The 15,056-nt window shown below is 34.1% G+C and overlaps 2 protein-coding genes across 4 annotated transcripts in view; both read left to right on the top strand.

Moving 5' to 3' along the window:
• The first annotated feature begins 1,144 nt into the window (after nucleotides 1-1,144).
• LOC106755133 lies at nucleotides 1,145-5,535 on the top strand. 3 transcript variants are annotated; one of them, XR_001375379.2, is made up of 7 exons: nucleotides 1,145-2,539; nucleotides 2,628-2,890; nucleotides 2,971-3,174; nucleotides 3,247-3,483; nucleotides 3,567-4,217; nucleotides 4,297-4,555; nucleotides 5,273-5,535. XR_001375379.2 is itself a non-coding variant. In XM_022778160.1 (5 exons), exons 2-3 carry the CDS (start codon nucleotides 3,409-3,411, stop codon nucleotides 4,020-4,022), a joined length of 531 nt encoding a protein of 176 aa, XP_022633881.1. In that variant the 5' UTR covers nucleotides 2,948-3,174; nucleotides 3,247-3,408; the 3' UTR covers nucleotides 4,023-4,217; nucleotides 4,297-4,555; nucleotides 5,273-5,535. The 3 variants fall into 3 exon arrangements, 1 of the variants encoding a protein (XP_022633881.1); XR_002667058.1 differs by lacking the exon at nucleotides 5,273-5,535 and adding an exon at nucleotides 4,634-4,806; XM_022778160.1 differs by lacking the exons at nucleotides 1,145-2,539; nucleotides 2,628-2,890 and having other exon boundaries at nucleotides 2,948-3,174.
• A 5,829-nt stretch (nucleotides 5,536-11,364) lies between these two features.
• Nucleotides 11,365-15,056, top strand: part of LOC106755129 (acyl-coenzyme A oxidase 3, peroxisomal-like) — an 8,797-nt gene continuing 5,105 nt past the window's right edge. The window contains exons 1-6 of the mRNA XM_022778162.1: nucleotides 11,365-11,982; nucleotides 14,101-14,218; nucleotides 14,322-14,429; nucleotides 14,537-14,709; nucleotides 14,801-14,900; nucleotides 15,013-15,051. Coding sequence (XP_022633883.1) covers nucleotides 11,519-11,982; nucleotides 14,101-14,218; nucleotides 14,322-14,429; nucleotides 14,537-14,709; nucleotides 14,801-14,900; nucleotides 15,013-15,051 — 1,002 coding nt within the window. The 5' untranslated portion in view covers nucleotides 11,365-11,518. The remainder of the gene's footprint in view (nucleotides 11,983-14,100; nucleotides 14,219-14,321; nucleotides 14,430-14,536; nucleotides 14,710-14,800; nucleotides 14,901-15,012; nucleotides 15,052-15,056) is intronic.

Below are 15,056 nucleotides of genomic sequence, written 5' to 3'. Positions count from 1 at the left end.
TTGACGTTAATTTAACGTCGAATTTTGTTAATATATGACGTTAAATAATGTCGAATTTTGTCAATATACGACGTTAAAAAATTTTTTTATATTTTTTTAAATAATTGTGATCCTCTTTTATAGCTCTACGAGACTTGAAAAGCAGAAAAAACAACAATTTTCAGTTTTTGATATTTTATAAAGCATGAACTATGAACAGTAACATAGAATCAATCAAAGAACAATAACAAGCAACAAAGAAGTTTAATCAAACATCAAACAATAATAACAAACAAGTTCAACCAAACAACAACAACATCAAACAAGTTCAAATAAAAAATAACAAACAAGTTATCAACAAATAAGTTATTCAAAACGAAAACAAAAACAAAAGCGAAAACTAACCTCAGTTCATCGAAATAAAGTGTTGCCACTAGTGAGAGAGAAAGCAGAATGCGCCTATGAAGGACAAGAATATGAAAATAATCAGTGGGTTTAAATCCTTTTTTGGTCCCTAAGTTAAGTTCTGATGTTCAGTTTAGTCCCCGCTTTTAAAAATGTCAACCTTTAGTCCCTATGATATGAATAATGTATCATCAAATCAGTCCCCATGACAACACTTAATGAACAATAAATCACAAGTTTTCATACCTAGGTATCCAATATTTTGTGATTTGTTAACGGACAACACTTAATGAACAACAAATCACTTAATGAAAAACTTGTGATTTGTTAACGGATAAGACTGATTTGATACATTTTTCATATCATAGGGACTAAAGGTTGACATTTTTAAAAGCGAGGACTAAACTGAACATCAAAACTTAACTTAGGGACCAAAAAAGGATTTAAACCTAATCGGTGAAAACAAACGAAAATCATACCTAAAGTAGTTAATTAACATGCATTTGTATCAAATGAAAGAAAGATTACATGTGATGGTCGTCCAACTTCGTTCGAAAAAAGTTTGAGCAGAGAAAAGGGTCCTGCGCGCTAAGATAAAGTGAATGAATTTGCAATCTTCCGCCCATTTTTTTTTTGAATTCACTAACCTTTTAACGTCTAACGCTGGGGCATTCGACGTTTTATATTCTTTTACGTCGAATTACAATTTTAAATGACGTTTAATAATTGCATTTATTTACAAAAATGCCACCGGTCATTTTTAACTTTGACTATTGAGTGGTTCGACGTTAAACGCGTGACGTTATAAGATGTTTTTGCACTAGTGCTTGTTTTTATGCAAGAGTTAAAGTTAGTTGGTTTAGAGTCTCATGATTGTCATATATTGATGCAACAATTGTTACCAGTTGTTATTCGAGGCATATTACCTCCTTCTGTTTAGGGTATTCTAACACGTCTGTGTTTGTTCTTTAATGCCATTTGCAAGAAAGTTGTTGAACCTCGATGTTTAGATCAATTGGAAAATGAAGGAATAAGACAACTATTGGAATTGGAGATGTATTTTCCACCTTTTTTTGATATCATGGTTCATTTGATCGTTCATATAGTTTGAGAAATTCAAATATGTAGGCCGATTTACTGAAGGTGGATGTACCCTATTGAAAGATACATGAAAATCTTAAAGGGATATGTCAAGAATCATTATAGACCAGAAGCTTCAATCATAGAGAGATACATTACAGTAGAAGCCGTTGAATTTTGTTCAGCTTATATGCCAAGTTGTGAACCAGTGGGTCTGCCCAAGAGCATACATGAAGGAAAATGTGAAGGTAAGGGTCGTGGTATGAGGATTCAAAGTGTTAGTAGAATAGAAGTTGATCAAGCTCATTTGTACATCTTAAACAACACTGATGATGTGATTCACATTTCTGAACACGTTAATGAAATAAAGGCATCACACCCAAGAATGAGTGAAAAATGGCATCTTAATGAACATGTCAAAACCTTCTTACAATGGTTTAAGAAAAAGATTTATGCGACTCCACATGTTTCTGAAACTCTATTGAGGTTATCTCGTGGGCTGAACACAGATGTGATTACATATGGTGGGTACTATATAAACAATATCTCTTTTCAGACAAAGGAAGAAGATGACAAAAGTAGGGTTCAAAATAGTGAGGTTACACTACAAGCTGAGTCTGTGCACTTTTCTATTTCTAAAGACAAAAATCCAATCACTGCATCAATGAGTTATTTTGGAGTAATACAAGAAATATGGGAGATGGGTTATGTGAGGTTTAGAGTCCTCGTTTTCAAGTGTAAATGGGTTGATATAAATTATGGTGTCATGACAGATGGCTCTGGTTTCACATTAGTAGATCTTAAAAAAAATGAATTACACTGATGAACCATTTTTTATGGCCAGCAAGAAAGGCAAATATTCTATGTAAGTGATCCAGCGAATGAAAAATTGTCAATGGTTTTGGAAGCAAAAAACATGCACAGGTATGATGATGAAGAATCTCTTGATATACTTGAGACAACATCTACTGCATCAAGACCCATTGAAGACTCAATTCATGACGTTGTCGATGACATACATGCAATTCGTAGTGATCACAATGAAAGGATTTGGGAGAAAACAATATCTTAATATGTAACGTCTTTTTTTCTGTTTTGACTATATATGTACTTATATTCGGATGAATATTTCATTTAGTACTAACCTTGTATTTATTTTTCAGGTATGTCGAACTCAAACTCAGCATCAGGATAGACCAGACGTACACGAGGCGTGACACGATTTCCAGAAGTGACATCCAGACAGGTTCATGGGCAGAGGAGACATCTTGAGATTGACCCCAAATCAGGTGTGGCATCAGGGCCAAATGTTGATAGATTTAGTAGTTATCTGGGTAAGATAGCCAAAACCCATGTTTCTATTCTTCATGCAACTTGGGATGACGTCCCAGAGGTCGAGAAGAACCTCTTATGGCAAGATGTTCAAGTATGGTTACTTAAAATAAATTTGATATACTTATTTCTTTGATCTTATTATGTTATTAACATTTTTCTTGTTTTAAACAGCTAAAATATGATGTTCCAAACACACTTGACATGATAAAGAAAGTGTTACAACAAATAGCAAAGAGATGGATGGATTTCAAGACAAGGCTGACACGTCTGTATGTGTTTGGAGACAGACAACATGAGAACCCAAGTAAGGATGATTCCTTCACCGATGAAGAGTGGATGCAGTTTCGTGCATCTAGAGAGAGTGAGGAATGAAAGGTATTTATCTTAACAAACAACGTCCTAAAAGGAGTTATTATTATATAGTTATGAATATACATGGTTTTACAGGGTAAAAGGTTAGCCGCCCAAGAAAGGAAAAGGCTAAATGATGCACCACACGTGTTATCACGAGGTGGTTGTGCGAAACTTGAGAAGAAAATTAAAAAGAGTCGAGCAGATGAGTTAGGGCTTGAGTCCCCGGACCTTGCACCTCCACATACAAGGTACAAGATGTGGAAGGCTTCTCAGATGAAATCAGATGGGAACATGACATATGCCTCAGCTGCATTGATCTCACAAAGAATTGTAAGTTGAAATTGTAAACATTTTTTGATTCTGTATTTATCATATCATGCAATTTAAGTAACATAGTTTTTTTTTATGTGCAGGATGAGTTGGTTGAGCAGCAGACACAGGGAACATATACTCCCCAAGGTAGGGAGGACATTCTAACAACGACCATTGGAAAACCGGAGCACCCAAGACGTGTACGTGGAGTTCCTAGAGCGATTGGTCTTCGTGACTATTTTGGTCCTGTTCAAAAAACAACTCAATCAACGAATCAGTATGCACTGAGGCAAATGGATCTTCAGTGGGAGGAAAGACTTCGCCAAATGGAGCAACGATTCATGGGGCAGTTACAGGAACAAAAAGAAATGCAAAACGCGCTTGAAGAGAAGCTACAATCCATGACGACGGGCACCCTGGGTGTGCCCACTGAAACTCCCACACCACCTCCTATCAGCACCAGAGGATCCTGCTCCGTTGTTGAACCTACTGAGTACATTGGTCAATATAAGTTGTTGGTTGATGGGGATCCCCCACGCATTGTTGCTGTTGGATGAGTAGTTGAGGGAGGGAAAACTATTCATGGTGTTCCCATATCACCCCAGCACGTGATTGTCATGATTGACGAGGTTCGGGATCCCCAGGCTTAGGTGCCTGTACCCACTCCAGAAGTTCAATTTGTGGGGGAGGCTAGAGGAAGTTTTTTAGCCTGGCCTAGAGCATTGATTATCACACACATTGCTACACAACAGGTATAATATTTATATCATTACTAATTTTATATTTTCATTTAAAAATATTTCTTCATAACTTTGAAAATCTTATCTTCAGTTCACACGTCCTCAAAAGTAGTCGATGCATGAGGCACCAATACCTGAATATGATGACATGGCTGAAGCGGAGGATGATCCAATAGCAAAACTAATGTCAAGAATTCCCAGGTTCAACAAAGGATCAATACAAATATATTGGGATTTAAGAGTATTTGGTCTCCCCCCCATATGCCAGTATATATCACATTCAATGATGTATCCGAGATCATTGTGGGAGACAAGATGTTGAATATTTCCATTATTCAACTATGGTGCATGTAAGATAGTTAATTTTGTCTACCATAATAGTTTTATTTAGATTACTAGTTTGTAACAACCTAACTTTGTTGTTATAGGAGAATTTGACAGTGGACTATGCACAACAGGAGGATCACAAATAACAATAATATTAACAATCGTAGATAGAGACACATAAGAAGACAAACCCTTAAAGTAAAATAAAATTCATTGAAGGTGACATTTGCAGAAACAAAAATAACAATTTAGAGAAGATAATAACAAGAGAATCTCTTCCACATGAGATGTAACATTTGTTATGACAATTGTTTTTGCTATTGTTGATAATAACTATAATTTTAATTGTTATAGTTCAATGTTGGTGGAAAAGTTAGATTTGACTACTAAACCCCATCCAAAGTCTTACAAACTTGAGTGGATTAAAGATGACATGGAATGATAGTTAAAGACAAATTCAGTATACCCATTTCTATTGGCAATTTTGATGAAAGCGTTTTATGTGACATTGCTCCTATGTAAATTAAGCATACCTTACTTGGTAGGTCGTGACAATATGTCATAGGTTCATCCATGTACACAAATAAAATAACTTTCTTTCACGAAGGATACAAAATAATTTTTCTTAAGAAAAATCATTTCAAAAATACGAAAAGGCTTTATTCATTTGTTATTTACTTTAGATATGTTCTTACTTTGGTACAGAAACTCATTCAATTTTTGTTTGATGGTTATTGTAGGTACATCTTTGATTCTGGAGGAAATAAATAACCAAAGTTGTGGTCTCTTAGATATCTTTCCAATCTGAGGACAAATCATTTTTAAGAGGGAGGGTATGATGAAAACACATCCAAGAAGCTTGATAGAGACCCATCCAGGGAGCTACAACTTGAACTAGGGTTAGGACATTAGAAGAGAAAGAAGGACTTCAAAGAACTCTACTCTTATGGAGATTAAATTATCTTCCCTTCTTTTAACCCTTATAAATATGTAAATAAGTAATTTCTTTAGGCCTTGTATTTGGGCCAAGGTTTCTTTTCATTTAAGTTTATATTTTGGCCATTTTTTTGAACCAGCCTCTGAAATAATTATTTTTTTCTCTCCCAATAATCGATTATTCGAGTGTATTTTGGCCATTTATTAGGATCAGTCTGTGAAATAATTGATTATTTTACCAAATAATCAATTATTCCAATCAAAGTTTGACAAAATGTTAGTTTTGGATGTTTAAACTTGATTCTTGAGTGGAATGCAACCAAGTTTATTTTTGGGCTTGCTTGGATCTTAAAGAACCCTTAGGAACCTTGTTTAGAGGTGAAAGGACCTTATGCATGCATCTATCCCTTGAAGAAGGTTCTTGAACCTCTTAGGTTCATTGAACTTTTCTAATTTATTTGCATAAAAACCCTAAGGACCAATAAACGAGGATTGAGTCATACTAATAAAAAATGTACCTATGCGTGCAATAAAAGTAGTGGAAGGAGATTTATCGATAGTATCAAAAGAAGGAGGATCCATAATAGATGGTTATGAGGGGGAATCAGTTTGAGCAACATCAATAAAGCGAGGATGATCATGTTATGTATGGCACCTGTCAATATTGTGGCAACTTGCCACAATGATCACTTTTTGTGACATCTTCTTTCTGACTTGCGAGAGTGGTTACGATTATCACGTTGAGATACCAAAGTAGAGGAATCATTGACGAAAACAAGTGTATTACTTATAGGTTTACTTGGAACATGCAAAAGAGTTGAATAAGTAGAAATAAATTTAGGTATAATAAGGTAACTAGAAATCTGATCACAGACATGAGAATATTTATCAGCAAGTTCATGTAAAGCCAATACCATGAAGAACTTTTACCGTTGTTTTATTTCTTAGGCTAAAGTAGAGGCAGGAGGTAAAACCTCATTAAATTCATGAAAAGAAGCATGGATCTTATCCAAATAATTAGTCATAGAGTCTTGATTTTAAGGAGCAACAACATTGAAAAGATCGTGACAAACACCATAAAGATGTTGAGTATCATTGGTGTATAATAATTTGGTATGTTCCCACACTTCAAAGCATGTGATGTAGGCACGAAAAATTTGTTTTAAAGAAGATTGGATGTTTTCATGAGAATCATACATAATTGAACATCAATTTTCTTCTAGTTGGAAAAGTCACCGAGAGCAATATTAGTCAGTTTTTGAGTAAGATGATCAAGATACTCCTGACTCTCAAGCCAAAGATTAATGTTTGACATTTTGATAACGGTGTAAAACACCGTTATTTGTGATGTAATTTTGATACTAAAAACACACTTTTTCACTTAGAAACTTGTTTGGACTCATGCTTTTTCATTAAGTTGTGTGAATAAAAGAGTTGAGGTTGATTTTAATGGTTTTATGACTAATTCCCCTTGTTTAGACAGAGATTGAGGTAATACTGGAAGCATAGATGAAAAGCCAAGAAGATGGAGCTCGGAAGGGCTTAAAAAGGCACCAGAAGGACGAACAACACGAAGCTCGGGCGTCTAGAAGCGAGGCTTGAGCGTGTAGAATCGACGTTCGCCGCCCGTGTTGTGGCCCTGGCCGCTTGGGCGGTGGGGCATCGAAGCTTGGTTTGTCAAATTGAAGGCCTGGGCCTTACATGAAGTGTTATAACCACCTGGGCGTCCTCCTAGACCGCCTGGGCGTTGACTTTCATGGATTGGGCCTGTTTCTACTCTATTTCGATTCTTTTAGACCGGACCCTGTTTTGGCACGCCTCCAACACTATTTAAAGGACCCCGTGGCTCTAGGTTTTGCATCCCTGGCAGAGAAGAGCATAGTAGTACACTTTGTTCCCAATTCTTAGGCTTTCATTCTCATTCTTTCTTCCATTGTTCAAAGAGTTCCCCCATGTCTATGGGGAACTGATTTCTATTTGATGTTGGGGGATGATGTAACCTTGTAAACTCTCATGTATTTGAATTGATTCTTAATTCCATATGCGTTTTCATTAATTGTTAGAGTAATTCATATGTTTCAATGTTTGTTGTGTTTAACTCATTCATTAGCATGAGTGTCGAGAGGTTCCTTACAATTCAGGTTCTTGTTGAAGTGCTCCTAAGGGCTATATTTTTTAGGGATGAGGGTATGAGTCTTGGTCGTCTTAATCTCTTGTTCTTCACATCTTTTTACCAGGAATGTTAGGAATTGTACGAACTGGTAATTAGGGACAAACTTATTTACCGAGTGATCGGGTTTAGGTAATTTAGTGAGAGACGTTGGCATTAATGCATAAAGAAGAATTCTTACATACATGAGAGGGAACTTGGTGAAATCTAACCCCAACAACATATCCATCTCATATAAATCAACATCCGCTCATCTATGTGCTCTTTTGTCATTGATCAATTGCATTTTTATTTTATTTATTATTTTTGCACATAAATACAATGATCTCCTTTATTTTAAGTCTTAATTAATCTTGTTACCACACGACTATTTAGCGTCGAGAGTCCTCTAGGATACGATACTTGGTCTTACCATTTTATATTACTTGTGCGACTCGGTACACTTGCCGATTTTCTCCAACACATTTACGTCGCATAATTAGTGTCATTTAACTTATCAATGGCCAAGTGCACATTGACATAGTTAGTAAAGACTGACGGGTCAGACACATTAGTGGTAGAAGAGATACTGGAAGACAACACGGAAGAAGAGAGAGAAAATCCCTAAAACACTAAAGTTTTCCAATCAAGACAATAAGCATAAATCCTAAAAGAGGAGAAGGAGGCAACTTTAGCGTAGTTGATTGTTGCCAAAATGCTACAATCTTATTTAGGAAAGAGTACAATCATTTCCAAATTTTATTCCTCAATTAGGATAAAAAGACATAGAAGAACGAATAAATAAGATAGAGATGGAGATGTCATAATCTAGCATATTGATGAGTCAAAGAAGATTTGCTACAAAGATCTCAATCTTTGATAAGAACTCATGTTCTATGATAAGAACCAATATAATCCTCTCTCAATGAATTCAAAATTAAAATATTGACTATCAAAAGCTTTAGGCTTTGATATAATATTGAATATGGTAAAACTAGGTATATGGTTAATCTCCCTTGTGTCTAAACTACAGATAGGGTAATATATTTATAATGAAGAGTGATATAAGTATATTTGCAAATCAAACATAAATATGTTAAATAAAAGATATTGTTAAAGAAACAACATTTATCAATATCAAAAGTCTATGTTTCCCTCATTAACATAAAATGCAAGATATCTAACATATACATACAAAAGAGTTTATAAAAGAAAAAAAAAAGGCAACACGAAAAAACAAACTAATAAATAAAACAGAAAACACAAAGTGACTACACTTATGCTTAAGCTAGGCATGAAGTTGTTAGGCGGTATGTAAAGTTGTTGGGTGAAGGAATAGAAAAAGAGTTTATCATCCCCCCTAAGTTGGGAATAAATGTTTTTCATTCCCATCTTGGAGTGTTGATGCTTGTACTAGTGCATAATGATTATTTAATTTCGCCTAATAGGATTCAATTTCAAGAAAAACAAAACCTTTCAAAACGTAATGACATTTTTGAAATTATTTATACAACTATAGGCTTCAGTATTTAAATAACCAAAGCCTATAATGACGTAGTGACATTTTTGAAAACATTTGCACAACTATAAGCTTCGGTTCTACAAAGAATCAAAACCTATTCTTCTGCCTAAGGTTAAATTTTTAGAAAAGTTAGTTCCCTGCCACAACATTGTGTTACTGTAGAACCTTTGTATCTCCTCTACACTTGTGAAAAACTACACTCTCCCATCTCCATTTTTATTGAATAGGCCATTGTCGGTCTCCTTGCTATCTAAATCCCTTCTCCATTGCCATTGTTGGTTGCTGCGAAACATCTTGTTCTCATCTCCTCTTCATTTATATTTTTGGTCGCCACAAATCATATCGATTCTTAGAGGTTCGTTTTCCTCTTTATCACATTTGTTTTGCTCTATTTAATGTTTCTTTTTGCAATGAGGAAACGCATAGTGATGTGTTTCAGTCTTTGTCGCATGTTCATCAAGGTCGTGCCTCACTCCATTACTAACGTCGTGGTCCATTACTCATGCCTCCTCCTTTCATTGTTTAGGCATTTCTCATTGTGTAAAGGAGATGCCAAAGTCATGAAGAAGATACGTGAGCCACTTTAGTTTATAGGTTGTAGAAGTGTAGAAGCAAGCACACAATATTCGGTCTCGTAAGGGTTACATAAAACTATTTATTACTTAGACTTCTAAACAATGAGAGAGTTTTCGAAGTAGACAAAAAATCTAATGGTTAATCGATGATTAAACCTTATTTTAAAAGAAAATCCCAAAAAATACCCTTTGTTAAAAGAATTACCCAACTAAACCTTGTTTTTAAGTCAAAATTTGATTCATAATAAACTAAAATTTAAACCTATTTTTTATCCATGCGTTGAAATTTTGGACCTAATTTTATACTTTTCATTTTATAAAATATTTGAAAAATATTAAGATTAAATATGTTTTTACTCCCCCCAACTATCATGCGATTTTAGATTTAGTCCCTCTTTCAAACTTTGGTACACTTTGATCCTTGTTCTTAAGGAAACTATAATTTTTCGTCCTCCAAAACTAACGACATCAAAATTAGGCTAAGTTGGCTAAGGTGTACCACATTATTTTTTCTTTTTCTGAAACTGAGTCAACTCTATCTATTTTTTTCACCTACAAGGATTGACAAACGAGGTGGTGGTGGATTATGCATTGTGTTCGACATCCCCATCATCGTAAAGAAATTCTTCTTTGTCGCCCTCGTCTTCTACCTCGCCATCTTCACCAACACCAACCTCCTCTACCACGCCAACACCTTCATGGGAGTCCACAATATTTTCAGCTTCAGAAGTGACAAAACCTCCACAAACATTGACGCTCCAAAATATTTCAGCTTATCATTCACCGAATCCAATTTTCCAAAATTACCAACGACATCCCCGCGTGGATCAAAGAGATTTAACAACATATGGACTGACAACTTCAAGCAATTTCCAAGCTCTCCAGGCACAGAACAACAACTAAGAGTGTTCCTGGACACATCCAACATAAAAATATAAAAATTAAAGATTAATTTGTTTAGTAATAATAACGATAAACCGTAAAACGATATGTATGGGTGGAGAAATGCTAAAGAGAGTGGAAGAATTGTTCTCACCAATACATTTTATGACATAATTTTGTTAAGAATATAAATTTTACTAAAAATTATAAAATGGAAAAGGTATTTGTTTAAGACATGTAAAACAAAAATTTATAATTTTTAATAAATTTCAATTAATAGAAGAACCCGCATTTAGACCAGCATTTTTGTATTACACATAAAGAAAAAAGTCAATACTAGATTGACGTAAGAGAAAATATAGAGATAATAAACAAAGTAAACTATAAGACGAAAGAAACATGTTTTATGAAATAATTATTTTATATTATTTAATTAAAATATGTTTATAGAAGAATTCTCTATAGGACCATTAGTAAGAAAAAAATATGAAGTATAATTAAACCACTAATTAAAAATAAAATAAAAAGTTTGTAATTATTAATTAATTTTATTTATTAGTTTTTCATTAATATGTTTAAAACATACGAAATCATTTAACTTGAAAAAAATGATATTTTAATATATATAAATTTTTTATATTTATTTGATATTATTTTTTTATGTTTTATATGTATTTCTTTTATAATAAATTATAAAAATTTACTTTTTCATAACTATTTTCTCTTTATTATATATATTAAAAAACTATAAATGTTCCCATCTTTTTCTCTTAACTTATACATTTCTAAAATATTAACGACATTTTCTTACTCGACTTTTTAATACATTATATATATAGAAAGAGTCACCAGTTTCTTTGTCATAGACTCACTGAGTTCTGGCTCGTCAACTTCCCATCCACCATTCCCCAGCTCTCTCGCCATGGATCACCAAGTCTCCCGCCGAACCGAGATCTTAACCAACCACCTCCTCCTCCGTGCACCGCCGCCTTCCTCCGTTCTGCAGCCCCACCGCTGCCTGAGCTACTCCCCTCCCGAGCTCTCCAACGAATTCGCGTTCGACTTGCGGGAGATGCGGAGGTTAATGGACGGGCACAATCTGGAGGACCGCGATTGGCTCTTTTCCGTCATCGTGCAGAGCGCACTCTTCAACCGTCGCGAGCGCGCCGGCAGAATCTTCGTCTGCCCCGACTACAACCAGTCGATGGAGCAGCAGCGCGAAGCCACCATGAGGCGCATCGAGTATCTTGTGGAGAGAGGGGTTTTCCGAGGGTGGCTGACTGGCGAGGGCCCGGCGGAGGAGCTGAGGAAACTCGCGCTCCATGAGGTTATGGGGATGTATGATCACTCCCTTTCTGTTAAGCTTGGGGTTCACTACTTCCTCTGGTTCGTTATGTTTTCTCTTCTTTTTCTATAGTTTTCTTCTTTAGAGTAGTCGAAATTTAACTAAGAGCTTAGTTTCTATGGAGTGCTATTTTCAATAGTTTTATATTGTCAACTCATCAGAAACCATTTATACGACAACTATAGCTTTCGACTTCTTTGTTAGATTTTGGGAGAAGAAAGTCAAAAAAATTATACGATTTCATATATTTAGCTTTTGCATAATTTGCAAAAATAATTTTTATTAGCTTTCTAAAATATTAATTTTAACTTATGATTAAATAGAAATGAGAAAAATATTCAGTTATCAAATAGTTAATATTCGTATGTATTTATTATTTGGGGGTTAAATATGTTTTTAGTCCTTTAAGTTTAAGTGAAAATTGAAATTATTTCCTCTTTAAAACTTTAGTCTAATTTAGTCCCCCAACTTTAGAAAGGTATGATTTTAGTCCTTCTAACCAAATTTTGTTAACTTTATTTGATATTATTTCAAATGCGTTTCATGATAGCATTTGGATTATTTATACTGTTTGACTCATTTTTGCCTCAATGTTAACTTAGAAATGCGTTTGAAACATCAAATAAAGTTAACAAAATTTGGTTAAAAAAACTAAATTCATATCTAGAGTTCGAAAACTAAATTAGACAAAAGTTTTGAAGAGGAACTAATTCAAATTTTCTCTACAAGTTAAGGGACAAAAACATATTTAACTCTATTATTTGTGAATACAAATAATTTTAACATTTTTTTATAAACAAGTTGAGATGTAATATTATAATTGAATATATGTTTCCTAAAAAAATAAAAATAAAAATTTAATTTGTATTTTCTTATATTAAATTTAATTAAAATTGAAATTATTTTATATTTTATTAAATTTAATTTAATTAAAATTAAAATATTAATTTATATTTAAATTAATTTAGATTAAATTTTATTTATTTTTTGTAATTTTATTTATATTTTAATTTAAAACTTATAAAATATTATTTTAAAAAATCTTTGAATATTTACGAGTATTTATGATTTTTAAAATATCTACTAATATTTTTTTAAACAGATATCACGTGCTAGCATACAGATAATCGGTAGACATTATTTATTGCTCGACCCATGCTCAAATTTATTTACTGAGTTAATTTTAATTTTTTCTTTAAAGTATTTCTTATGCTGAAGTTTATTGGAGCATGTTTGAAAAGAATTACTATCTCCTAAATAGCGTGTGCATGAATAAAATGTTAAAAGGGTCTTCGGGAGAAGTTCTCTACTTGAAAAAGTTGTATATTTTCGGAAGAGAAATTCATTTAATTGCTTCTAGCTTTTACCCACATCGAACCGTAGTCTCTAAAGTAGTAATACTCTTTGTTTTCTTTTTCCATTCTCCACTTTGTTTCTTGGATAAATAATTTTTTTTGTCTTAAGAGTGTTCAGCAGTTCGGCAGAGGTTGTCGTTTAGGTTATGTTTTGTTTTCTTTCTTCATATCTCCACGTTTATTCTTGGATAAATAACCTTTTTATCCTAAGAGTGTTCATCAGTTCAGGAGAGGTTATCGTTTTGTCGTTTTATACACAATGTTCAACATTTTGTAATTTGGATTTGATTGTTTGGTAGCTGTATAATTCAAGTTAGGTATGGTTGGATGAATTGTGTAACATGTGGTAGTTGCTGGCACTAGTCTCTGAAAAGGTAACAATATCCTAAAAAATCTACTAAATTTAGTAAGGGGTTCTAAAATTGAAAAAGTTATTCCTAGAATTCCCTCTGTTCTCAGCTCTGTGTACAACACTCGTTTTGGATGGGGGCTTCCAAATGCATGAAGCTCTTAAAATTCATTGAGTTGTTCCAAATACATTGTATCCTAGACCTGTGCTCACAAGTAATCAACCTGCAATGATAGGGAGATATACTAATGTCATGAATAATGTTGTATTGAATACTTGTAATAGTGGGACTGATGTGATTAACTGATTGTAAATCCTTTTCCAAACATTTTTAAGGAGGACAAACGTGATTTATCCTTTTTTTTTCTGAGTTGGTGAAAGTTAGAAAACGATATCAAGTTGGTCCCTAAAGTACCTTTTTCAAGCTAACTTGAATGGTTGATTATGGATTTCAGGGGAGGGGCCGTGAAGTTTTTGGGAACCAAGCACCATCATGACAAGTGGTTACGTGCTACTGAAAACTATGATATGAAGGGTTGTTTTGCTTTGTCTGAGTTGGGTCATGGAAGTAATGTACGTGAAGATTGCTAAATTAGTTGGGTTCATTTGATCCGCTAGTAATCTCTTATGATTTTTCCGTCACCTTTAATAACTCTTTCCACACTAAATTTTACAGGTGCGAGGCATTGAAACAATCACTACTTATGATTCAAACACGGGAGAATTTGTAGTCAATACTCCATGTGAATCGGGCCAGAAGTATTGGATTGGTGGTGCAGCNAATGTAATGATTCTTTTTGTATAATTGATAAGATCGGGTGCTTACATTTTTCTCCTGCTCCAACTTTGTATATATTAACCCTCTTTTATTAACTTGTTCTCTTGATTCAGCATGCAACACATACTATAGTCTTTTCACAGCTCTATATAAATGGAAGCAATCAAGGGGTGCATGCATTCATTGCCCAAATCAGGGATTCAGATGGNAACATATGTCCAAACATTCGAATAGCTGATTGTGGTCACAAAATTGGTGTGAATGGAGTTGATAATGGCCGTATCTGGTAAAATACACGCATTTTCAAACAAGTTGTGCCTGAAAAATGAATCTCNTATAAATGAATGAACTCAGAAACTCTGGACACGGATCCTCAGGTTTGACAATGTAAGGATACCTCGGGAGAATTTGTTGAATTCTGTGGCTGATGTTTCCCCAACTGGTGAATATTTGAGTGCCATAAAAAATGTTGATCAGGTGATTTGCTTTTTCANAGATATGATATTCCNTTTGGTNTCCTTGTGGTCTTNTTTATTCCCTTTGAGAAGCTTGTTCACATATCTTTTGTTGTATGTTATTCTTGCTACAGAGGTTTGCTGCTTTCTTAGCCCCTTTGACCAGTGGTCGGGTTAT

The sequence above is a fragment of the Vigna radiata genome, unplaced genomic scaffold (genome assembly GCF_000741045.1).
Source record: "Vigna radiata var. radiata cultivar VC1973A unplaced genomic scaffold, Vradiata_ver6 scaffold_267, whole genome shotgun sequence".
Taxonomy (NCBI): domain Eukaryota; kingdom Viridiplantae; phylum Streptophyta; class Magnoliopsida; order Fabales; family Fabaceae; genus Vigna; species Vigna radiata.
This window is presented reverse-complemented; position numbering and strand designations above follow the sequence as displayed.